At 42.0% G+C, this 26,167-nt stretch overlaps 2 protein-coding genes across 2 annotated transcripts; one reads left to right on the top strand and one right to left on the bottom strand.

The window, feature by feature from the left end:
- Nucleotides 1-912: 912 nt before the first annotated feature.
- Nucleotides 913-17,566, bottom strand: nup133 (nucleoporin 133). Its single transcript, XM_082537489.1, has 25 exons — nucleotides 17,434-17,566; nucleotides 17,138-17,253; nucleotides 16,845-16,948; nucleotides 16,211-16,444; nucleotides 15,703-15,873; nucleotides 15,097-15,252; nucleotides 14,905-14,975; nucleotides 13,680-13,827; nucleotides 13,219-13,369; nucleotides 12,475-12,629; nucleotides 12,174-12,265; nucleotides 9,444-9,607; nucleotides 9,139-9,233; nucleotides 8,656-8,880; nucleotides 8,455-8,577; nucleotides 8,256-8,355; nucleotides 7,205-7,459; nucleotides 6,623-6,756; nucleotides 4,987-5,145; nucleotides 3,503-3,638; nucleotides 3,039-3,157; nucleotides 2,619-2,699; nucleotides 2,452-2,516; nucleotides 1,656-1,744; nucleotides 913-1,159 (listed from the first exon to the last, which is right to left on the bottom strand). The coding sequence occupies exons 1-25, from the start codon at nucleotides 17,559-17,561 to the stop codon at nucleotides 1,023-1,025; spliced, it is 3,408 nt and encodes a 1,135-aa protein (XP_082393615.1). The 5' UTR covers nucleotides 17,562-17,566; the 3' UTR covers nucleotides 913-1,022.
- Nucleotides 17,567-18,374: 808 nt separating this feature from the next.
- Nucleotides 18,375-23,447, top strand: taf5l (TAF5-like RNA polymerase II, p300/CBP-associated factor (PCAF)-associated factor). The gene is made up of 5 exons (XM_082537490.1): nucleotides 18,375-18,487; nucleotides 18,961-19,102; nucleotides 19,639-19,743; nucleotides 20,285-21,045; nucleotides 22,267-23,447. Exons 2-5 carry the CDS (start codon nucleotides 18,964-18,966, stop codon nucleotides 23,062-23,064), a joined length of 1,803 nt encoding a protein of 600 aa, XP_082393616.1. The 5' UTR covers nucleotides 18,375-18,487; nucleotides 18,961-18,963; the 3' UTR covers nucleotides 23,065-23,447.
- Nucleotides 23,448-26,167: the final 2,720 nt, after the last annotated feature.

Here is a 26,167-nt window from a genome sequence, read left to right as displayed (position 1 = left end):
TTCTCCATTTGAAAATATAAAAAGTAAATTACCTATAACATTGGAAAGATTAGAGTCATACAAACTAAATTGACAGTTATGTACAGCTCTAGCGCCAATCTAATCTACTGTGACTATATTTAGCAGCGCTGGATCCTGAAAGCTGCCTGTAGCCTGTGTAGCCGTGAAAGTGGATCACTGCGGAGGATCTCTGTCAGCGTGGCAGTCAACCAGCTAGAGGAGCTCAGATCTATTTATAACAAACATCTGCTCTTTGTCGCCCAACAGGAGGAAGCCCTGATGAGTACAGGGCAGCTTCTCGAGCCAGTATCTCAGAGGCTCAGGTCTGTGTCACTTTTTAAGTAAAAAAACAAACAAAAACAAAAAGAGGCAGGAAGTGAAAGCTTTACTTTTGTGGAACTGTTGTCATATTGTTTTCTTACTTGGAAGGTTATTTAAGTTGTTTGTGGTAGGTTGTCCTACCCTGATCTTACTTGGTATGTCACACTAAACATGGCTGCATTCAGGAGGATCTCTCTGTACTCTGCACGAGTGTCCTTATAAATGACGGCTTCCTTAGAAAAAGGAGGTGCAAACTTACAGCATGCAAACGTGTCTTTTGTATGTATCCACTAAGAATCAAAACACACACATTAGAGCAAATTTGATTCATTGTCATAAGACAAATGTGTTCTAAACGTGGTGAATGTTAATAAAGCCGTCATACATTCTCTCTAAAAGCAAAACAACTTTGATGCAAAGAACTGAAATCATGTCTTGCTTCACGATATGGATTTCTTGTCTCTCCTGTTAACAAACAACTATTTTCTTTACAACAGCACTTCTTTTTCCAAATATGTACAGAAGCCAGTGAAATGTGTCACAGCTGTGCGTCTTTGAGGAATAGTAGGAGAGTGAAACCATACAGAAAAGTACACAAAATCAACACATTTATTTAGAAAAGAGCACAATTTAAAGAAAAGTGAGTAGAATGCAAAGAAAAGCTGAATCGCACAATGTTTCACTGGTGGGTTTGGTGGTTGTTACATCTGGGCTTGAAGGTAATGTTCATAATTAGCTCGAAGGACAAATTCAAAATATGGCTTTGATTTCAAACTGCTGAGCTCATCCAGCTCCAGGAGGTCTTTGATGTCGGGCAGATAGGTCTGCAGAGAGACGCCTGGAAAATACAGAAGAAAGAGTTCATCTGTTTAGTAATTACAAGTGTATTTTTCATATAAGGATACATATGATTTGATGACCATACAGATAAAGAAAACTGAATTCTTTCGGCTCATGACTGTTCATAATATACTCAAAAAAAAGGGAGGGCTTGAGTGGTCCACTGTTTAGAAGAGCCGTCAACAGAACGTGTAGAAGAGTAAAAACTAAGCCGGCTGGGATTACTGGCTGAGCCCGACTCCCTCCAGCCAGAACCAAATGTTTGCTAACTTTGACAATCACATGTACAGAAGTGTTCAGTTGTATTGTGCACAGTTTTTGATAAACTAGTTCTATGTGGTATTAGCCTACGCAGCTATTTAAGTTGAACAAGGGGCTCTCATGACATAATAGGGATAACTTGCGTGTCATTTAAACCCATTTTTCCCATCAATACGCTTGAACCCCCTCCCCATATTTCTTTAATCCACCAAGCCTTCATCAATGTTTCTCACCTTCCTGAATGAGTTTGAGGAGGATCTTGACAAAGATGCTGTCTTTTGTTGCTTCCAGAGGGTCGTCGTTCCCATCTGCAGAAGACCAGCTGGAGGTGGAAAAACAAACAAACAAACAAACAAACAAAAAAAACAATAAAGATACCCACAGCATTTAAATCAACCATTACAAATCCAACACACACAGAAGTACTGACTTCTGTTTTTTTTCCAGATTCCTTTACTGATCCAAACTAACTGTAATCTTTCCTGGCATATCAATAAAACACTTATATCCTTTACAGCTGGTATATAATTCCAAAGATTGTATTTTTTGATTATTCTACTAACTACTAATGGTATTTCACATGAACATCGTGTTTGTAACAGCAGGCGGTGGAGGAATCAAGCTGTAAACAATATTATCAGTTGTGAAATAACAGAATAGCTTTTTATCATTTAGAGTCGTGTTTCTGATCATCTGGGAGAGTCCAATATTAATTAATTTTTTGCTCTGTTTTTGGCCCCTACCAGCTTCAGGGGGAAATGTCTGGCTCTTTATGTGCACACGGTCTTATTGCTGAAAACTAGAAAACTGAGAATGAATCCAAACACTCGATTTGTGGCTTTAAAGCTAAACAGTGACCTGAAACTGGCTGAAAGGCTCTAAAAAACAAAACAACGTATATTCAGCTAATCATAGGTTACTCACTACTAGAAAACTATTTGCATGTTATTAGAGAAATACCAGGCGAAAAAGTTTTAATTTAAGCAAAGTCCCAGTTGAATGTATACAAAAAACCATGACGGATCTTACTCGTCTCTCCTAAGCGCTTTGCCGAAAATCTCACATTTGAGTGCGTCGATGTCCACAGCATCGTCCTACAACAGAAAAGCAAGAAAACCGCTAAAGTTGCTAAAGTTGAGAGACCGACTAACTGAGCCTCAAACGCACCAGTGCTGTAAACAAACGCTAGCGGCTACCTCATCGATGTACTCCAGCAGATCCAGAGCCTTTTTGAAATCGTACTCGTTGGCTCGCCTGTTGTCATCACAGATGTACAGCTGGAGAGGACGAGAGTTAAAAAGGAAATGCACCGAAGCTGTTCAGTCTCAGTGTTTGAATCATTTTCTTCTGACCCTCTCTAAATGTGATCTGATCTTTTCTGCATACCTATGATTATCACTTTGTTTTAAGGTGAGGTCCTTCTATACTACTTTTATCTACTTTCATTAATCCATCCAATAACAGGTTCTTTATTTGGAACCGCAGACACCAATACAGTTATCATAAAAAACATTTAAGCAACTGAAATGATCTTGTTTAAATATTGTACCTAAGTTAACAAGCAGTTTTCGTTCACTCGGGAAAATTCTCCACAAACAAGCAGCACGTGTTTTCACCTGTATGAGGTTGTGAGCACTGAGCAGAGGCATGGTGTCGGGGTTCTGCTGCTTCTCCTCCAGCAGCTGTCGAGGCAGAGTCTCCTGATGCAGCAGGAAGCGCTCCTGCTCCACAATGTCTGATTGGCAGATGAATGACAGTGTCAAGTCTACTTACAAGACATATTACAAAGCACCTGCCATTCCACAAATACATGTACCTTTATATGTCTATTTTATCATGCCCTTTCATTAGTAAGAAAAAGATGAATGAGTTTACACTCTGAACTTTTCTCTGAATTACTATGAGATCAAGGCAACCACTGTTGTAGCAGCTAAGTAACTTTTATTCACTGACAATCTAAGAATCTGTGTCAATAAAATGATCTAAAATGCTGGTTCGATTCAGTAAAATTCCACGGATAACGAAGTTTATGAGGTGCAGGGAGGTCTGCATGCATACAGCAATGTGTGCGCTTTTTTACCATCAATTTGTTTGGAGAGCTGGTCCTCCGGCAGGTCAGACGCTAGTGCAGTCAGCTTACTGAGAGCCAGCAGTGTCTTCTTTTTCACAAAGTAACGTGTTTCCATGTTGGCTTGGCTGTAGAGAGTTCTGTGGGCCTGCAGACGTGAAATACCACGTTAGCCACGACATCGTCGCACCAAAAATATATCGATCTGTGTAACTAAGACTTTGATACAGCTTGATTCAAATAAACAGAGTAATGTCACTTTTCATTATTATACATAATTTATGGACATCTATGCATTGATTTCTTTGCGTGGGTTGTTACTGACATGTGGTGAGAATTTCACGTCACCAGCACCTTTAGAATTATATTTACTTAAACAATTGGGTGACGTGATCAATACTTTGTTGACTAAAAAAAGGGAGGAGCTAAAACTGCTCATCTCAGTCAGAGGATGAACGGAGAAGCTGCATGAAGGCCCAGCATGAGATACATAAGAACTGTGAACCATGAAAAGCTGTTCTAAAAGAATTCAATAATAAAACTGAGTTGAAATGAGAATAACAGATCCCTGTCTGCTAAATACCTTACCAGGCACATTCATTATCACAGTTCAAATGGAAAAGAGGAACCAAAACAGTATCAACCAGGATAACACAGTGAAGTTTACAGCCTCGAACGCGTCTTTGTCAAAGTGGATTTCTACTGACAAGTGAGGCCAAAAGAGGAAGTCTTCTTCAGTTTAGATATATGTGTGCCCGTGGTTTCACTTTGTGTTTGTTAACTGCAAACAGGAAGGAAACTTTAGAAAGTGTGAGTGTGTAACATATGTTACAGGATGCTTTCTTCTGTGCTTTGTCTTCTATGAGCAACGGTTTCAAATGAAAACGGAAGGAAACTGAATTTGTGTTTCCATCGTAGATCACACTGTAACAGCCACACACTGTGTGTTTAACAGGAAAGACAGCAGGACGGTTAGGAAAGGAAGGAAGGAAGGAAGGAAGGAAGGAAGGAAGGAAACAATGACCCTATATTTTTGTTCGTTGCAAAACTGCAGTATTTTTGAAAAATGCTATTTCCAGAGGTAGTGAAAAGACTGAAGTGCACAAGCGATGAACGAACAGCAGAAGAAAAAATATGAAAAGGTTAAAAGTACAAAAAAAAAAAAAAAAAAAAAAAAAAAACAGGAAGGAAAGAGGAAAGGAGGTAAGGACACTAGGAAGCCGTGTGGTTACATGAGCTTGAATAGAGCAAGGCGGATGTGTTTATTAATGTGTGACAGAGTTAGACTGAGAAAATCATGTTGCTACAATGTTGGCCAGATTTTGACTGGTCCTGATAGGTTTGAAATGGTTACCCCCCCTCCCCCCCCTCCAAAAAACGTTTGGGTTCAGATTAGGATTTAGTTGGGATATTAAAAATTCATAGAAAATTGTATTGTGCTGGTTTTGTGAAGCAGAATTGTAAATGTGTGTGTGCGTTTTTATTTTTAAACATACACTTTGGTAGTCGTGGATGTGGATGTGATGCAGCCAGCTGAGATGCTGATGAGCCTGCAGGAAGCTGGCGAGTTGCTGGTGCTGAGCGGCCGGCTGGGACAGCAGCTTCCCTCTCTTGCCTTTCTCCATGTACCAACGAAACAGGAAGTCGGAAAAGTTCTGCAAAAGTAAAGGTACAAAGAGAACGTTAAAGTGTTTACTGATATACTCTGGTCTGAGTTCTCGATAGACTCCGGTATTTGTGCAGACACCTGCTCCTTCCAGGTATGTGCGTCACCTTTCTTTAAGTGCTGATGAAAGGTGATGTATCTGTAAATGTACCCAAAGTTATCCAGGTTAAAAGAAAGCCCGAGAGATTGTTATTATTCTTTTGGGATGATGTTAATAACATTTCTTAAATTTGCAGTTCATGATAACCAGACAGAATTTGATAACATGCCAATTTAGTCAATCATCATATGTGTGGCAGGGGCGTGGTCTCTGGCCCGCTGCAGTGGAGGGGCGGTACAGTGAGCTCTCAGGGTGCCGAGGTGGCAGAGGAGACACCTCGAGAGACATGACTCTCTCCCCTTTTATATGTAGACAGACGGGAGAGGAGTGTGTGTGAAGCTGGAGAAGGAGCTGCTGGAGTCACCTGCGCTGAACTGAAAAGAATAAGCCAAATAAAAGCATTTCCTAAGCCTGACAAGCCTGTGTGTATCTGGTCCTTTGCTACACTAGGACTGTAGCCCTTGTCAGTACGTCACAACACACTAAAGGAGCCATTAGTTCTCCAATATAGAAAAAATAAACATAAAATTAAACATAGTACTGGTTATACATCCTTTGTTAGGGGTTTTTCTCTTTTTTGGAGCATTCTCTGGAGAGGATTGTGTGACAGGTCTGGTGCCAACAACTAGGCTACATTCATAGTCAATGAAATCAACTTAAAAACAAACAAACTAGCAGATGGCTGCATATTTTTAAGCCTAAATAAAAGATACAGTCAACTACTACTGCTGCCCGTCACCCCTTCCAGGGTAGGGGCCGGGCTAAATACCGTCCTGAGCCATTCTTTCTAGTTGGCTCCAGGTGTAGCCCGTCTTTGTCACTTCTGCCTCGAGGTGTCGTCGCCGGGTGCTTGTTGGGCGGCGCCTCCTTCGCTTGCCTTGAGGGTTCCACCTGAACCTGCCTGGTGATGTAGGTTGGTGGTTTGCGTAGAGTGTACCCTATCCAGCACCATCTTTTCTTCGTCTACTGGGAGTTGACAGGTTCTTTCCCATAGGTTGATGTTACTGATGGTGTCTGGCCAGCGAATGTGGAGAATCCTTCTCAGACAGCTGTTTAGGAATGTCTGGGTTTTTCTGTTTGAGGTTTTGTTTGTGCTCCAGGTTTCAGCCCTGTACAGCAGTACTGACTTCATGTTGGAGTCGGACAGTTGGACCTTGGGAGTCAGGGTTAGCTTTTTGGATGCCCAGATGTCAGAGGAGCCTAGTTTTTATTGGGTTAAAATGTAAAATGGCCTCAAAGTGCCTTTACAATCCTGTACAACGTAAAACACTGTGTCCTTACATCCTAAATAAAAAAATAAAAAAGGTAAATAACATGTAGGGAAACTCGTGCAGAGCAGCTGAGGAATCTTTGAGTTTTTGTGTACCTGATCTGCAAACTTGGCCATGTAGTGCTGCAGGCGGCTCTGGTTGTCTGTCTGCTCACACATCTGAACCAGGATGTCAAAGTCACAGTACTTCTCAGCCAACGCTGCCACCCACTGGTACTGACCGAGCTCCACTGCAACGCAAAAAAATAAAAATAAATAAACAGAAAGGAAAAACCTACAGAAGAAACATAAACATTGAGACATGGACGTTACACTTCAGTTTGCAGTGTCCACGTGTCTGATTACAACATGCCTGTGTGTGAGCTCTGCGTGATGGATAGTTTGTTTACTGCAACAACCTGTAATTGGACAGCTAATAATATACCAGCTTTCTACTCAGTTTGAGCACTCAAAGCTTTTTTTCTGTAATAAAGAAAATTTATTTCTTCATACAAAAGAGGAATTACCAAAGGAATACTTTATTACAGCATTTTTACTCATCTAACAAAACTCTTAACAAAAAAATCTAAATTTCTAAATGTCACAACAATCCCCTTTAATGTTAAAGATTTAAATCTTACTCTGTGAATCTATAAGACTCGATCATTCACAGCCATCACATTTTAATCCTCCACTTACAGAGCGGTGCGAGCAGCTCGGAGCGCCGCTGGCTGTACTCCATCTCCAAGCTGTTGTAGCGCTCCTGTTGGGTCCTCTGCTGCTGCAGGGAGTTTAGCTGGGCCACAAAACTGCCCAAGTAGATATCCAACAGCGCCACCAGCTGCTCACAAAGGGCATTGCGCAGCTCTGAGTCAGCATGTGGGTACACTGTGCGCAGTATGATCTCGTGCTGGCGCGAGAGGACTGTTCGAACGCCGCCAACGCCACCTGATGCTGCATAAGCAAGGTCAGGTGGAAAGAAAACAGGGTTAATAATCAGTTCTGCTCCAACACACAGTGCAGACACGGAGCCATTCAAACATTCAGTTTCTTACAAACTTCTTCAGTTTAAGAGGGGATTTTAAGTCACGATGTTTACATAAGCATAAATGCATATTTGGATGAAGTGCTAAAGTGATTTAGTTACAAACACTGAACAACAACATACACTAATAGGGTCCTATGTAGAATAATTACATTTCACTGTGAATACATAAGGACATTTATCATATTCGGCTCTTGTTTTTTTCTTAGTTTGTAGCTGGTAAATTTAAACAGCAAAGTTTTTTTTCCCAACAGAAAACTTTCAGAACTGAGCTTTCCTGTCCACACCCACTCTGTAAACTTTGTGGTATTAGTGCCCAAATTTACTGCCATGAGTTTGTATGGCAGGTTTTGCAGTATTTCGATGACATTAGACTAAAGCATGGTGTCATATTACATCCACTTTGATCTTAAGTGGGTCGGACCAGTGAAACTCCCTCTGTGCTTTTCTGTCATTTAACTGTTTAGTAAGAAAAGCTGTAAAACTTACAAAAATACAAAAACAAATAAATAATAAAATACAAAATTTATGCTGGTGGTTGTTTGAGCAGCAGATCAAACAAGTTTAAAATTATAAATGACCTTAAGCGCACATTCAGGCCTGTGAGAGCCACGGTTCTGTGCTCAGTCTGCTTTTGCACGTGACTGGAGTGTCCATCAAAATACATTTGACACCAAGTGAATGTAAGAAGCTTCATGTTGTCACCTGTCCATGGGATGTACTCAGGCTCTGCAGCAGCATTTTCAGACGCTCTGTACATGGAGGCCTTCATGTCTCTGTACTGACCAGCAGCTTGAAGCATGTCCTACACACACACACACACACACACACACACACACTTAAAAATGAAGCCTAAGTTTTAACGTGACCGCAGTAAATAAAAAAGAAAACAGCACACATTTACCTTGATGATGTTGTTGACTGTGAGGACCACTTCGGCCCACTGCACCGAGTCCACTGGACTCTCCTTCAGACTCCGCTCCTCCTCCTCCAGCAGACAGTCGAACACCAAGGAGATCTGAGAGACCTGTGAGAGCACAACAGTCCAATGACCATCTATTACACAAACAAACTGTGATACCTTCTCACTGCCAGAGACTCAAACCTCTCTGAAGAAGACGTCAGCAGCGGTGAGGCTTTGCGGCACGGCGGTGTTGTTCCTCTGCAGCGCCGTGCTGATGGCCCGGTTCACTAGTTCAGAGTGTTTGGTGTGGTGATTTTTCAGCACCATGGCTGCTTGCAACTTCTCCGCATGTTCACACAGCAGCAGGCGTGTTGCCATGGGAGATGAACGTACAGTCACCTGAGTGAGTCGGTCCAGCAGTCCAACCTGGCAACAGAGGATGATGGCGGCTTTTGAGAGGCAACTGGACTGATGCATTTCTAAATTCAGCCTTTGAGTTTTGATTTGTATCACATTTTTATTTTCAGCCCTGTTTGTATGTTAGTAAAAGTACCTTTGCAATCTAATGTACAAGTTGATCTTAATCTAGTTTAATTTAATAATTTTCCACCAACAAGCTTAAAGTGTGCCTTATAAAGTGAACTCTGAGTGTGTGCACACATGCAAAAGTGCAGGTTTCTTTACCTGCAGCAAAAACTCCATGAAGCAGCCATGGGCCTTCATCTTATCCTCCAGTTGGTGAAGGATGATGAGGGAAGTGAGAGGAAAACCAGCGCTCTCTTCAAATCCCAGAGAGAGAAGGAAAAAAACAAAACAGTTCAAGTCTTTTTCCAACACACACATTAAATGCAAAGTCCGATCAGCTACGTGAGAACTGTACAGTGACTGCAGAGAGGACGAAACCTTACAAGCACTAGTTTCATACAATACAGCTTTTCATTGGTTGGTTAATAACTTTTTGTGTTTTGTTTTCTCTCGTCTCAGCTCACCATCGGGGACAGACTCGGCCCAGCGAGGGTCAGAGGCCGGGTAATCGTCCACCAAATCAAGGTTGATTTGAGTCACCATGGTGTCCAGCTCAGCTCCCTCCTCCCCATCGCCGTCAGCTGGGAACAGCTCATCTATGACTGTCTGAGCCCCGACCAGGTCATTACTGACAGAGGAGAGAAGAAGAGTTTGGGACGTTACAGGAATATAGACTTGTCCTCTCAGTGCTTTTTAAGGGCTCAGAGAGAAATGAGGAAGCACAGACAATCCCATCACAGAGTCTGGAAACACAGCTCCTGCCCCCAAACAGCCAGCAAATAGCAACAGACAGACCAGGTTATACACACACAGAAACAAACTATAAAGAAAAGCAAATGTGTTGTTTTTCTCTTACTCACTTACAGATGACCGGTCATTATGGCTAGAAAGTGTGAATGATAACTCCTTTTGCCCATATTAAAGACCCTGAGCTTCAATATAAGACTTCAACATTCATCAGAAGCTTACAACAGCCAAGTCACTCAACACAACATGATGCAGAGAAACGCAGCTTTGATGTTTTTACTTGATAAACAACAAAAATGAACAAACATGTTCAGAATCAGAATCAGAATCAGAAAGGGGTTTATTGCCAAATGTTGAGCAGGTTTACAACATTAGGAAATTGCTGCGGTGCTTCAGTGCAAACATAGTGTCATAAAAATATAAAAATAAGAATAAGAATTAAAAGTGCTAAGTAGATAGATATATACATGAGTGCAGGTGGTGATCAGTGCCAAACATGGAATGATGCAGTGAACACAGCGTTTATTGTTCATGTGTCCGACAGCAGAGGGGAAGAAACTGTTCTTGTGGCGAGAGGTTCTGGTGCGAATGGACCGGAGCCTCCTGCCTGAGGGGAGCAGGTCAAACAGACTGTGTCCAGGGTGAGAAGGGTCAGCTGAGATCCGAGCTGCACGCCGCAGTGTCCTGGAGGTGTACAGGTCCTGCAAAGATGGGAGTCTGCAGCCAATCACCTTCTCAGCAGAGCGCACAACACGCTGCAGTCTCTGTTTGTCCCTGATAGTGGCTCCAGCGTACCACACGGTGATGGAGGAGGTGAGGATGGACTCGATGATTGCAGTGTAGAACTGCATCATCGTCCGTGTTGGCAGGTTGAATTTCTTCAGCTGCCTCAGGAAGTACATCCTCTGCTGGGCTTTCTTAATGACGGAGGTGATGGTGGGCTCCCACTTCAGGTCCTGGGTGATGGTGGTACCCAGGAAGCGGAATGAGTCCACAGAGGTGATGAGGGTGTCAGTCAGGATGATGGGGGGGAGTGGGGCTGTGTGCTTCCTGAAGTCCACAATAATCTCCACTGTCTTCTGGGCATTCAGCACCAGGTTGTTGTGGCTGCACCAGGACACCAGACGTTCAACCTCCCTCCTGTAGGCAGACTCATCCCCGTCTGAGATGAGTCCAATAACGGTGGTGTCACCTGCAAACTTGATTAGCTTGACAGACTGGTGGGTGGAGGTGCAGCAGTTGGTGTACAGGGAGAAGAGCAGGGGAGAAAGAACACAGCCCTGAGGGGAGCCGGTGCTGATGGTCCGGGAGTCCGAGATTCACAGATGTTGGCCAGAGATTCACAAAAACAATATTCTCAAAAAGTAGAGTGATTTAGTCACTTCTGTATTTACCTGATACAGAATATATAAGTGAACTTGGTGCTGGCTCTTCCTGTTCCAGCACACAGTGGTGATTATGTGGAGTTTATCTGTGTCATTATCTGTAAGTCTGTACTTACAGATAATGCTGTATGCCACGGTGGAATCGTCACGTTTTATCTAAAGCACACTCTCTGTTGATTCACACGCTGATTATTTTTTCAGTATTCACTCACTGCTTTAGGCATTCGCAAGCTTAAATGAACTCGCAGCCGACCTGCTAGCAGCATGGCCTCTTCGCCTCTCCCTCCTGCACTTTCCTGCTCACTCTGATGTTTGAGTGTATGTTAGTTAAAGCGCTGACAAAGCTGCTTGTGTGTATGGGTGAATGTGGCGTGTTGTATAGAGCGCTTTGAGGACTCCAGGAGCGTAGAAAAGCTATGCAGATGATGCCCAACTTCATTTATCCATGAAGTCAGATAACACACACCAATTAGTTGCCTCAATACCTAATTTTCTGCTTCTAAATTCAGAAAAGAGCTTATTGTACTCAGCACTCAGCAAGAGTACTGACAGGGTATATTTATTTAGAATCCTGCTCCTCATGTGCAGGTTTTGAATGATCAGGCCTCATCTTATCTTAGTTATCTTAGTACCGTATCACACCAATAAAAATCTTTGCTCTTGGTCTGCGTGCTTCCTTGTTGTTCCTAGAGTATTTAAAAGTAGAATAGGAGACAGAGCCTTCAGCCTTTAGACTCCTGCTCTGTGGAACCACCTGTCAGTTTGGATCTGGCAGACAGACACTGTTTCTACCTTTAAGATTTGGCCTAAAAACGCCCTTTTTGATAAAGCATATAGTTTGGGTTGAATCAGGTGACCTCTAATCTTTCCTTAGTTGTGCTGCAATAGGTCCAGGCTGCTGGGGGATTCTGTTTATACACCTCTCTGCATTTAATTATTTGTTATTATTAATCCCTGGCTCTCTTCCACAGCTTGTTTTTTTCTAATATTATGAAGGCACTTTATTATTTTTATTCTTTAAAATATTTCTCAAAGGAGATGTGAGCTGTATTTAAGACGTACCGACAGAATTGCAGGAAGGCCGCCTTCAGGAGTTTGGTTTTGTCCTCCTGAGCTACAGGCTCGGCTCGGGTTGGCGTCTCCATGGCCGACACCTTTGATGCAAATTCAACATTAGAAATGCATGACTGCAACACCCACAATCACGATAATCACGTTAGTTTAGTTATAATTTTCCTTCTCAGGATTTCTTGTGTCAATAATTATGAGACGCAGAAGTCATGAGAAAGATCGAAGTCTCACAAACTGGCATAAAAAGAAAGTTCTTAGTCTCATCGCTCAGACGGCTCTCTTTGAAACTTACTTCCGGGGCCGCAGCCAGCGAGGAGCACAGCGAGTCCTCCATGGTCTCTGGCAGGATGGAGGCACTCTCTCTGGCCACCACCGCCACCAGACCGCTGTTTTGCGAGAAAAAGACCGGCAGGTTGGCACAGCAGCCTGCTCCACGTACACCATCACCTGCACAGACAGAGGCCACCAACATAAACAGATCACTCACCTGGATTTGATCTAAACTGAAAGCATTTATTGGCCTATTGAACAAGTCGAGTGAATTATTTATTCCTTTACAAATACTTTATTATATGTTTTTCTTAATTCATCCCTGACCAAAACATTCTCGAACAATTTTATCTTTTAAGAATATCTGAGTCTTCGAAGCAACGTACAGTTTAATCCTCTTACACCAACACAGTGGACAAAAACCTGTTAAATATATAAGTTAACTTATTCAAGCAACATGAATTTGATCAGTTATAGATTTTTGGGAGGCAATGAGATGCAGGTGAAATTTGTTTGTATTATGAAAAAGAACTTTGTTCAGTGATGTTACAGATTTTAATTAATTTTTTGAAACACATTCAATACTTCTGTGTAACTGAATTTCAAACCAACGCCAAAAGACGTTTATCCCACAGAATCAGGAATTTCATTAACTTAATTGAAAAACAAACTATTCACTGACCACAGTATTAATTTCGTTGACTATTACATGCAGCAATAGTGACAAAATGAAGGCATTCTTGCTCTAACGCTCCAACTTTCCCACCTGGTGAGTTAAAGCTGATTTTCTCATCAGGAACTGCGACCCTGTTGGTTCCTGTTGAGCAGGCGAACACTACGTCCTCAGTGTACAGAAAGGCTGTGGAGCCAGGGGAACGAGGCAACACCAGCCGAGTGGCCTGCAGCGTCTCCTTGTTCTGAGGAAATAACAGAATAACTGAAGACTTTCAAAATAAAAGCATAAATATCTTCACTCTTATAATAGGAACTGTAAATGCTGGACTTTATTTTACAATGTCCTGTAGTTTCACTGTCACTTGTTTGGACAGTTCCACTCTTCTGCGTTGCTCAAAGTGGTTAATGTTTTAATAATTATAATCGAGGATTGTAATTATCAGGCTCTTCTTGATGAGCAGGCTTTTACACAAGAAGAGAATGACCAGACTGATCCTCTAATAGATCAAATCACAAAAACACCACTGCTGCAGTAGCAGCTTCAGGTCTGACCTGGAAGGGAGAGCTGTACTTTGTGACCTCCACGGTGAACTGGTCAGAGATGGTGGCTCCGTTGTCCTGCAGGGTGACCAGGCAGAAGTAGGCCAGGCAGGGAGTGTCGGACGGGTGCCAGGCTGCAGCCAAAACCACCAACCCGGCTCTGAAAGCACACAGAGTGTAGCTCAGTGCAGCCAGGGGTGCAGTAAGTTCAAGAGGAATAGCGAATAATAGAGGAACATGGAGGCAACAAATAAACACAAGATAACCTGTCGACTAAGACAGTGGTCCCCAACCTTTTTTACACCACAGACCGGTTTAACGTCAGACAATATTGTCACAGACCGGCCTCTAAGGTGTCGCGGATAAATACAACAAAATAAAATCATACGACCAAGACAAAAATGGTGGCATTTTGTAAATAACATAATAAACGCGAATTCACTGTGTAATTGTGTAACTTTATTAGCAGCGTCCTCCTCTCCGCCCCTTAACCTCCGAGGACCTGGCGTCCACATATGTTGACATCAAATTTTGGGTTATTTAGACCAAAATACTAAATCTCTACAAGGGCCTGATGTCCACTTACGAGGACATTATACTGCTACTCTTCTATCAAAATTTTAAACGAATATTCTCATATGTGGCTCTCATTTTCCTTGGGAACAAAAATCCGTTAAATTTTTTATTTTTTAAATCTGGTAATTCTTTGTTTTTGCATTCATCAGGTCAAGTGTAAAACAAGTCTTTTTATTGACTGAATGGATAAAATCCATCTTTCATTTAATATTTATATATTGAATATAATTTTTTAAATTCTGAGATTAATCTTTGAAGTGCAGAGCGACACAGGGTGGCTAGCTCAGTTTGGCCGTAGTATGCTAACGCTAGAGTGACCATATTTTGGTTTCCAAAAAAAGAGGACACTCGGTCCAGTCATGAAGAACTTTAATAATACTGTTTGCTTCAAGAAAACGTTAACACATTCAAACGATGGCTTCTCTGTGTGGTTAATGAATCGTGAAATAAAAAATGTCATATAGACTTTTACAAGTCAACAAGTGCAAAAGAAGAGGCCGGTTGGTCACTCTAACACTTTACCATGCTTTAGCACATGCAATCCTACATGCGGCATGTTTTAGTGAAGAAGAAGAAGAAGAAGAAGAAGAAGAAGAAGGAAACAAAAATGATTCAGGTTTTTGTGAATCCAAAGACAAGCTGCTTTTAATCACACACTCACTGGCTGAGCTTCATGTCCAGGTATGCCACATTTGCTCCCTCCTTCATCTCCTCATAGTTGCTCTCTGACCCCTGGAGGAAAGGAAATCTTTTTCATTTGGATCTTATTTATTTAGTTTTCTTTGCTACAGTGCAGAACAGGAAAAAACCCTTCATCTGTAATAAATAAGGTCACATGTTTGCTTATACTGACCCATATAGCGTCTGTGATGCTCTCGTTCAGAACTCTGCGCGCGTCCCAGTTGAGGATCTGGTGCTCCGAGCTGTCGTCGACCTCCCATTTACTCAGACTGGAATCAGTGAGTGTGTACAGGGAGCTGCTTTCCCCCACCCACAGCACACTGCAGAGCTGCAGCAGTAATAGAGTCAGAACTCTGAACACTGAAGATAACTAAACTGACACTGGAGAAGAACTGCCCTCACTATTCAGCCTGATAGACTTAAAACATAAAGGGTGTTTAAGAAATTTGTGAATCGGAATCAAAAGCAATCACTCATTTCTCTCTGTGGCTAAAATTGATTAAAAAAACTTGATTAATATAAAACACAAACAAATAACACATGGAGGAAGTAATTAGCAGGTTATAATCAGATTATCTATGAGTGACAGTAAAAAAATGGGGAAAGAGTCAAGCTCAGAGCAACACTATTCGATGTATTTAAAGGTCATCACCAATAGATGAAAAATAATAACACTGTACACAGACTAGTCTTAATTATTAAAAATGCATAAGATAGAAAAGAGTTGTACAGATAGAATAAATGAAACTCTGCAGTGGACTCTCCTAACAGGACTCACCGTGTCATTGGCTGGTGTCGAGAGGATGCCAAACAGGCTGGAGACACGACGTCCGATGCCAGAGAGCATGCCCTGACCCTGCTGCAGAGCTCGGCACTGCAGCTTCCCAGAAGAATCTGCACTTGCTCTCAAGAGCTGATTCTTTACTGAGGACAAGACAAAGCTTCCATCCTGAGAAAGGAGAAGGAAGTGAGAAACAAAGAGGTCAAATTATATGTTGTTGATTTAATCCTGTTCCTTACAAATCTACACAAAATAAAGTGCAATGCCAGCTTTATTACGTGTGTTTAAATGTTTCAAGATATCTCAAGGTATGCAGTGAATAAACCGTGGACAGCAGCATTACTCCTCAGTGATTTCTGGAGCGATACTGTTTGATGTGATTGTACTTTGGGACCCTTTTCAAAAATATTTGAGTATTTTGGATTTGGCAGAGTCAGTGGTGAGATTTTTTTGGAACAAATTCGTTAGCAAAACCGTCTATTTTCAACTGAAGAACCCTACTTACTCTGACAGCAACAACAAAGTTGCACAGATCTCCCAGGTCCACATCGGTCTCTGTGTAGTTGCCCTCCTGGGAGAGGCTGGGCCAGTAGCGAACCGCTCCTTCTGCAGCCACCGCCAAGACAGAGATGGACTGAACAGCAGCCATCTCCAGGGGAGCAGTGGAAGTCACAGCCACAAGGTCAGCAGTGTAGTTGTACTCACTGCTGGGCAGTTGCAACTCCTTACAAACTGAGACCTGCAGGAAAACACAGTTTAGTTTGTGAATTTAAAGCTGCCAGCTTAGCACGTTGTGAACTTTCAGTCTGTTTTGATTCATCGTTTACTCCATCTAATATCGGAATAAGAAAGCAGGTTTTGTGAGAGAAGAAAAAGTCCATCTTTCTATCGCTGAAACATTTACCACATGTTACTGTACCCAGTCTCTTTAAACAAAACTAAGACACATGAAATAAATGATCAGTGAATAATTATTTGCTTTGTCGATCCTACAGATGGAAAAAAGGCCTCACGCCGCTTGCATTATTTTGGAGAACATGTTAAAATAACTCTTTAATGATTTTTAGATTGTAATTTTAGTCTAAATGTAGTTTTAAAGTGAATTTTAAACTCAGGCAGAATGTCTGCCCTGATCATACCTTAGCTACAGCAGTTTGGCAGATCTTCCAGATGATCAGACTCTCTCCACAAACCATCCAGGCCCAGCCGCTCTCACACACCTTCACTGAGATCTGATCATCAGCTAGAGTAACCAATAAGAACATGAAAAACAAATGTTTAGTGGAAACTACTAACTCTCCCACAACCAGAAACATAAAGAGAAGAGAGAGCAACTATATAAGAAAATTGAAAATGAATATGTTAGTTTGAAGCTCATAAAATTACACACGCACACCTTTCATTCTCAGAAAGAAGACAAGGTTTCTCTTACCGTCAGCCATCGTCAGTGCCTCCATAACTTTGACGGGGAGGGATGAGCCAAAGGTCTGCACATCATAGTTAACAGTTTCTGCCCCTGCATGGCTCTGCACTCGGGTAGGTGTTGATCTGGGGATGACACAAACTCAGAACAATCAGCTGTAGCTACAGTCTGATGGGCCCAGTTAACCCAAGACTGCACTGACGACTCAGCACGAAAGAACATCATCTATAAATCTGTAAAATTGTCTTTATTTGCCATATATATGGAGCCTTCCGATTGAGTAAATCTGATCCGACAACACTCACCTCGCCGACAACGGCGTCCTGCGCGGGGAGAACAGGAGGCCAGGGACCGCACCGGAGACACTCTTCCTCCCGGGGGTCCTGGCCGGCTGCCTACGGCCGGAGCCCGGGGCGGTTCGAGGGCTAAACATGCCTGCGGTGGTACCCCGAACTGTTCAACAGTGATAACTACAACCCTGCCTGAAAAGCGCGCTCACACGAAAGATCCACCAAATACAACTCTCCAAACAGCGCGCGGTGCAGTCGCTGGATTAAAACGTCATCCGCCTATTTTGTAAAACTTTATTTACAACTCGAAAACGAGATTTTACAACTGCAACACTTTCACAGAGGAAAGTCTTATTGTGTGGGTAAGCCAGTCAGACTATATGAAAAAAACCCCCACACACACTTTTTCATGTAGGCCACATTCATCCAATTAAAATTAAAATTTTAAATTACTCCGCTCTGCTGATTCTACGTTTTTAAGGGGCTTAAAAAGTGAGTTAAGTACGCTAAATACTTAACTCACAGTTAATTTAGTGACTTAATAGTGCACTTTCACACAGATTTCTGTACAGCAAGGATTGGCAGAGACAATTCTGCCTCTGGGTCAGTAAATTTAAGCTTACATATAAATTTATAAAATAAAACAAACACAAATTTATGTCATCAAGATGACATCAGATCTTTAGGAGACTCCAAACTATTCAGTGCATCTCGTCATAGTAGCTGACTTTTATCAACTACAAAAATTATATCAACCTAATAACTGTGTTCTAAGATTTTTTTTCTTCTCAGGAAATCTGTTATCTATAGATTTAGCCTTGAGCTTGAAACGGGAGCCAGGCGAAAGCAGTAGATTAACGACACCTAGAATTGCTGATTAAAGATGAGAGCGGCCAGCTAGCTTAGCTGCTTTAGCTAGCATGATTTGATGGAGTCTGACAGGGTTGGATAACCACGATGGAGCGGCAGCGAACGACGTTGATATAGTAGTTATAGCCAGATACAGTGATGCGTTAAAAGCGGTCGTTTTGGACACAGTAACTGAAGGCGGACAGCAACACGTTATGCAGTAAGTAGCAATGTCCAAATAATGATGGTAAGGCATTAATCCCGCTAAAAGTTTAGCGGCCAGGCCCACTTCTAGCATTAGGAAGTTAGCTAGTTAGCTTGGTGTAAGCATCCTCCTCTACTATCGAAACTTGACAGCTTTACACTGCATGCCTAGTTCTTTGCTGACTTTCACGTTAGTTGGCACGTATCTTTATTGTGCTAGCTGGGCCCTTTGTAATGCTTGTAACGTAAACACGCCAGCGTTGCTTTGCTATGTAATTAGCTACTAGGTGATGCTGTGCTCAAGAAGTTTAATTTGACCACGGAGATGATGAATGAGAATTTTTAGTAGTCACAGACATGTATCGTATTTTGTAGTCCGTTGTGAGCACGAAAACAGTTACTATATGCTTCCGACTTGTTGGGTGGATGAGCGAGAGAAGGTGCTGTGAAAAGTGCCAGGTGTCTGACACTGTAGCTTGTGCTCGTAAGGTCATGAAGCGGATTCGCACTGAGCAGATCCAGTATGCCGTGGCTCAGTACCTGAAGAGGAGGCAGTATGTGGACACTGACGGCTCCCTGAAAGGAGCCAAGCTCTACCAGTCCCCCGAAGAAATGGCTGCAAGTCTCACGGGTAAGATGATGATGATGATGATTCCAGCCTAATTAATAGATCGCACAGCCACATAGTTATGAGAAAAGACTGATCACACGAAAACACCACACATACACCACAGGATTGGCTTCACTGCAAAAATTAGCACTGCCGCCTCAGTGCAACATGGATTTGGTTTTGGGCTTGAACCTTGTAGAGCCTAGAGCTGTCTATATGGAGTTTCCATGCTCTCCATGGGCCTGCTTGGGTTTAATTCCACAGTGCAGAGACATGTGTTAGGTAACTGGTGATTCTAAGTGATTGTGAGACTGTGTTTTTTGTCTTGGTTTGTTTGTTTTGTTTTAACCTTTGTTAAACTCGTGACCTTTCTAAGGTGTACCATAAGACAGCTGGGATAGGTTCCAGCTCACCTGTGTCCCTAGGATAATTGGTTAAGATAAATAATCTATTTTCATAATGCAGTGTAATGTATTTGACCCTTTGACTGGCAATATTCTCTGTAATTAACAGTTTTCCTGGTTTCTTCTTTATCTTCTTTCTCTATGTCTGAGCAGTGCAGACGGAGTCAGGATGTTCCAATGTCGTTTCTGCTGCACCATGCCAGTATGACCCACAGCAGTATGAGATTCAGTATTCCAAGCTCCGTGCCTTCCTGTCAGGTATGAGCTCTACATCACTGAGTCTAGACTTGCACATCTATAATTGTATTTGTTCCCAAAGTTTATGCCTCGGCTCCACGTTTTTTAGGTAGTGGTAAAGCTGCATCCTAAACAGCAGAAAGAGACAAAGGTTGTGGACGACTGGGGCTTCTTTCTGAAAGATGACATATTGCTGCAGTTTTAAATATTTTTATTTTCTCTGACAATTGTGCTTTTGTATTATTGACCATCCAGGGCTGATATTTTTTCATTTTGTCAACATTTCTTAAGCTGTTTTTGTGCGAGTCCACATTGTTTTGTCCTGACTGTTAAGAGAGAAACATGGATTACAAACTGGGTTTAACATTTGTCTTTCATACATTTATGTTCGTATTTATTTTTTGAAAGGGCATGAATAACAAAATGGATTATTATTGGCTTATACAAACAGCTCCACATGGATATCGAGAATGAGATGATGGAACTGTTACGATATTGTTAACCTTTGTTGTTATTGATTACAAAAGCCTAAAAAATATACATTTTTTTTTCTACTAAATAGAAGCAGACATATCCTGGGCTAAAGAGGTGAGCAGTGTCCTCTATCCACTCTTCGTCTACCTCCACCTGGACATGGTGCGCTTTGGACTGAAAGGGGCTGTGGATGGTTTTTACAGTCGTTTTCATGGCGCCTTTCTTCAGGACAGTGAGCAGCGTACCATCATAGAGCAGCTCCGCCATGTCCTCAGTGCACAAGACATTGTGACCAACCCCAAGCTGAATGCTTTCTTAGAGCACAAATATGTGGTTCACCTGACGGAGCCAGCCTACGGCTACCTGCTGCGTTACCTGCAGAGTGAGGACAACAGCGCCCTCTGTAGGATCCTCAGTACACACCTGCAGCTGGAGGTCAGTGCCTTGAGGCGGACAGATTACCAGCTCTATGGAGCTGCTGGCGGGTCGACAGCTGCTCCAAACTCCACCTCCTCCTGGGCCGGAGTGGATGGAACAGAGAGTGGTGACGGGGTGGAGGTCCCAGCAGGGATCCCACAGAATGAGGCAGCCCTTGAGGCTCTGCAGGACTGCGTCAAGAAAGTCCGCGAGGGACCACCGTCACTCACCACTGTCTGTTTTTACGCCTTCCACCACACGGAGCAGATGCTGAACACTGCTGAGGTCTCGGCTGACAGTCGGTTGCTGGCCGGTGGATTTGACACCTCCACGGTAAAGCTGTGGAGCCTCCGTGCCAGAAAACTCAAGGCCAGACCCCATCAGGCTGATGTGTCACACATCCACCTGGCATGTGACGTACTGGAGGAGGAAGTAAGTAGACATTGTTATGAGAAGTCTTCACCTTAATTGTTTCCATATCTTCTTTTTCTTTTTTTAAAATTTGCATGTGTTTCTTTTGGTGTACAAAATCTGAGAAAATAATCCTGAGGACAAGACAAAGGTTGTCATGAGAACAGAGACACGGTGGTGAAGTCTTGTTTATAGTGGTGATGGACAGGCTATGATGTTTGCAGATGACATTATGATCTGTAGTGAGAGTAGGGTGCAGATGGAAGAGTTGCAAATAAAATTACATGTATGTGAATGAGAGGAAGATGTTGGAAAGCACAAGGAGTGGATGTTGACATGAGTACATGAGTTTAAATATCTGAGGGCAACCTTCCAAAGCAACAGACACGAGAGGTGAAGAAAAGAGGCAGGGTGGAGCAGGTATGTCAAAGGTGTGTAAGGGAAGATGTAGTGAGCAGAGCTGAACCAATTGCAATTTGCTAAGTTAAAATGTGTAACCTGCTGTTATTGATTTTCTTTCTATGAACCATAAATCACAGCAGATACAAACAATTTAGTTTGTCTTCAATGCAAATGCTTGACAAATATTATATCAGAAGAAATTATTGTCCCAAATATTATTCTCCAAAGCTGGAGTTAGTTAGATCTTCTTTCACTGAAACATCTGAAACCAAGTGCTTTGCTACTGGAAGGAGGTAGAAATGCTAAAATGAGTTTTACCTTGCCAAACAAAAGGAGGAGCAACAGCTTTATATAGTTTATTTTTCAGTATATTTATAAATTCATTAGACAACAGGGACCTTTTGTTTTTCTTTCTTTTTAACTGAACTCATAACTGCTTTGAATTTGTTTGTTTTTTTCCTTTGCTGGCACATACAAAGGTTGCTAGCCTATGGCGGCCTCTACGCACTGGATAGCTTTAACTTTAGCCACTTCAGCTCCTTTTAAAATGTCCACGTTTATCTGGGCGACGGTGATGTCACTGTCTGATTAGGTTTGTTTTTAGAAACATTGTTGTGGTGGGGTGCACTGAAAATGATCCAATTCCGATCTCTAGCAATGAGATGGGTCTCATTTGTAGATGGTGGCTCTGATTTAAAAAGACCTGCAGAGTTAAAGATTAAATTGTTTAGCAAATTTAGATTTTTAATGTAAAAATAAATGCTGTATGTTCTTTTTAGATTAAGCTGCAGAGGAACAAAATCAGGTATAATCATGTAATCTTTCATCATTTCTTCCAAGGTAGATGAAGAGGACAGCTCAGGCAGTGAGATAAAGACGCTGCGAGGTCACAGTGGCCCAGTATTTCGTACCGCCTTCCTCACAGACAGCTCCGGCTTGCTCTCGTGCTCTGAAGACACAACCATCCGCTACTGGGACCTGGGCAGCTTCACCAACACGGTGCTCTACCAGGGGCACGTCTACCCAGTATGGGATGTGGACGTCAGCCCCTGCAGCCTTTACTTTGCCAGTTGCTCTCACGATCGCACCGCCCGTCTCTGGACATTCTCCCGGACATACCCACTGAGGCTCTATGCAGGGCATCTTTCTGATGTTGACTGTGTGAAATTCCACCCGAACTCCAACTATTTAGCCACCGGTTCCACAGACAAGACTGTGCGACTCTGGAGCACCCAGCAGGGGGCGTCTGTTCGCCTTTTCACGGGCCACCGTGGCCCTGTGCTGTCACTCGCTTTCTCACCGAATGGCAAGTACTTGGCGTCGGCTGGTGAAGACCAGCGGGTGAAGCTGTGGGATTTGGCATCTGGGACTTTGTTCAAAGACCTAAGGGGACACACAGATAGTGTCACCAGCCTGTCCTTCAGTCCGGACAGCAGCCTAGTGGCATCTTCATCTATGGACAACTCAGTGCGGGTGTGGGACATCCGCAACTCACACGGTGGGACGTCAGCTGACAGCTCGTCCAGCGAATTGGTGGGAATGTACACTGGAAACACCAGCAACGTGCTCAATGTCCAGTTTATGGCCTGCAACTTGCTGCTGGTGACGGGAACCGCACAAGAGAAAGCAGAGCAGTAGATGTAGCCGTCACATCTGGAGCTCTTTTGGGCGAGAGCTGAATGTTTCCCTGTGTCTGAAACTCAGGAGCCAAATCCTGAGATACATGTTTTTGTTCTCTTTCCTTCAAATTTCATTCTTCATGAACTGGCTTTTTTTTTTTTTTTTGGAAATAAAGAAATAAATTACCAAAGTGAATTCACGGTATGTCAATATTGAAGAATCTCCCAGTTTCTTGTTTAACTGATGATCTAAAAATTGTTAAGTTCTGTTTTTCTGTTGTGATGTAAATTCAGGAAATATTGTTACTGTTGGAATAACTGACACTATCAGGCAGCTTTATCCCAAAAGGAAACTTTAATATTTCAAACCTGAGACGTGTACAATAAAGTGCGTTCAACATTGCCCGGCTTTCTTTGGGTTAGGCAGCGAGACGAAGCCTAAACCCAAACCCCATCTGTCACAATTCTTTATCAGCTTTCGCTGCTAATTCAAGCTCTGCTTCTGGTGTTTGACGTGTATTTTGACTCTTCACACAATGAACCAAATGCTACCTTCTTTAGTCAAAAGGAATAGGGCAGATATTATTTATTTGTAAAGAATATACAAAGCAAAATGCTGTTACTGCAAATAAGAAGAAGAAAACCACTCTGTGTGGTCTCAGTGCAGCTGTGCATTTGTTACATTTTAAACCAAATTAATTACATTTTTTAAGAAGAGCATTCAGGTCTGAAGATCTTTGACAAAATTAAATGCAGTGACTGAATACTCTGACAACCAGAAATGAAAATGAATGATGTGTAAAATTTAGTGAAGATGAGGACCAAACAAAAGTGTATATATATCCACATTTTCTTTATCACTAATTGAATCCATGTTACTTCACATGGCCATTTGGCACAGATTCTTTACACTCATCATAGCGTACCTTTGTTCAGTAAAATGGATTTCAGTTCAGTCGAATCCACGTTGTAATTCAAGTAAATGGTCATCAGAAGAGCATTGAATAGAACCACCTCCTGCCAAGTTTGTCGTCAGTGCAGTAACTGTATCAGTGTCTTTGAAGGTATTAAAGCTTTTTTTACACAGGCATGCACTTAGTATATAGAGTCTGGTATACTGAGGTGCATACATGGGACCAAAATAAGTTGGGGTAGCTGGCTATAAAGCGCCTTGCACCATAGGTGACAGTGAAATTTATTTGCACATGCTCACAGAGTGTAGTTCTTTTCAGATGGTAGTTTTGTTCTGCATTTTTGTCTTAATTCAGAAAGTTTAATGTCCACAGTAATTGTAGTATTTGTTTTTTTTTTAAAGGAAACTAACCTGTGTTCATGTCCTCTCACAACTGTCTCATTACCTGATTTAGGAAGATGAGAAGTCTGCTGATTTATTTGTGCTGATGTGCTCAATATTGACAAAATGAACGTTACAAAGATAATGTTGCTCGGTGTGTTTTAACATGTAGGTAGATGCTTCCAGTAAATAACTATCAGGCCTCCTGCTAATAACTTTCCTAACTAATCTAGGTCTATCTACACTGAGGGCAACTATTGCTTCTAAGATGTATTAGGTTAAAGAGATTTGATGTCACCATCCTGAAGCCACTCAACATAATCACCTAATATTGCTCCTTGTTGGCAGCAGAGACTGGACTGATTGTGGACTGTTAAAGGTCGTCTCCAGCACATCGTTCAGTGTTCTGTTTGGCTCACACGTCCATCACTGGTTGGTAACTATGTTGCTGGAATAACTGTTATATTTGTTTTTGTTTCCACTGTTCAGTTGTGAAATGAGATATGGAACTGATATCGTGTTTGGCTTTTGGACTGCTGGTAGACATTTATAAATCCTATCAAGTTTAAAAGTTGTTACGTTTTAAAGGTTCTTCAGGGAGAAGCAAGTTATTGTGAATTAACAGCAGAAAAACTTCTTTCTTGTTCTACAGCAGCAGGTCGTGTCTGAGTGCCCGCTGTAGCTGTGGGTGTAAAAACTCATTTCTAAGCATTGAAGGCTGTTTTTTTGGTTTGTTTATTTTTGGAAAAAAAAAAAAAATTTCTAACTGTGCAATTCATAAAAATTATAAATAGACATTATTTTTGTAAGTTTTGGGGGGCCTTCCTGGTAATACACACATGCCTGTGTTATTTCATATAAAGTCTGGTTAGGGTTTGATGTGTTATTCATAAATCCAGCCTGGAACTTTTCTTTTGGTGGTCACCAAGCTTTCTGTTTCCCTTTGTAGTCCAAAACAAGAAATAACAATTTCTTTTTAACAATGTCAGATTTCATTCCTTTTTTGTTGTATCATGTTGATGAACAATGAAGGACACTGAAAAGTAATACGTCATATAAGAATCCAACCATAATCCTTAGCTTTCTGAGTACTTAAGCACATATTATACTTTATTATAAAAACCTCAGAATTCCAGTTCAATTAGCATCATCCCAGTCATCCTTGATCACCTGACAACTGAAATTTATAAAGTGCTGATCCTTTCTATTTTACTGGCTGCGTTAATAGCTGTATTTAAACATTTCACATGTTTCTGTATTGGTGCGAAGGCTGCACACTACGATAGAAATGCTAATTTGATTTGTATAGCACATTTTAAAATGCACCGTGCTTCATTTAGGAGAAATCCACATAACAAAAACAAGCGAAGGCACATATCTCACACATATCCACATGCACATACAAACGTGCATCTACACCAGGGGTGGCCAACTCCAGGCCTCGAGAGCTGCTGTCCTGCAGGTTTTAGATAACACCCTGGTTCACCACACCTGAATCAAATGATTAGTTCGTTACCAGGCCTCTGGAGAACTTCAAGAAATGTTGAGGAGGTCATTTAGCCATTTAAATCAGCTGTGATGGATCAAGGACACATCTAAAACCTGCAGGGACACCGGCCCTCGAGGCCTGGAGTTGGCCACCCCTGATCTACACATATGTATGTGTAGATGCACATGAAACCTACACTGGCTCGCTTATATTTATCATAGCTACTGTGATAAAAGGTGAATTAACTTGTGCACCAAAACTGAGTAAACGGCAGGTGGACTGGTTCTTATAGAGCACTTTTCTACAGTCTAGCAGTCAAAGCATGCTAATGTGTCTCAT

This window comes from Aulonocara stuartgranti (genome assembly GCF_965226115.1).
Source record: "Aulonocara stuartgranti genome assembly, chromosome: 6".
In the NCBI taxonomy this organism is placed as follows: Eukaryota; Metazoa; Chordata; class Actinopteri; order Cichliformes; family Cichlidae; genus Aulonocara; species Aulonocara stuartgranti.
The sequence above is the reverse complement of the archived record's forward strand: the minus strand, read 5'-3'. Positions and strand labels throughout refer to the sequence as shown.

Coding starts and splice junctions, on each gene's coding strand:
- nup133 (XM_082537489.1), bottom strand. CDS start 17,561: ATGTTTAGCCCTCGAACCGCCCCGGGCTCCGGCCGTAGGCAGCCGGCC. Junction 16,445..16,844: donor GCCAAACTGCTGTAGCTAAG/GTATGATCAGGG, acceptor GTTTTCCTGCAG/GTCTCAGTTTGTAAGGAGTT. Junction 13,370..13,679: donor AGTACAGCTCTCCCTTCCAG/GTCAGACCTGAA, acceptor TTATTTCCTCAG/AACAAGGAGACGCTGCAGGC.
- taf5l (XM_082537490.1), top strand. CDS start 18,964: ATGAAGCGGATTCGCACTGAGCAGATCCAGTATGCCGTGGCTCAGTAC. Junction 19,744..20,284: donor GCTCCGTGCCTTCCTGTCAG/GTATGAGCTCTA, acceptor TCTACTAAATAG/AAGCAGACATATCCTGGGCT. Junction 21,046..22,266: donor GTGACGTACTGGAGGAGGAA/GTAAGTAGACAT, acceptor ATTTCTTCCAAG/GTAGATGAAGAGGACAGCTC.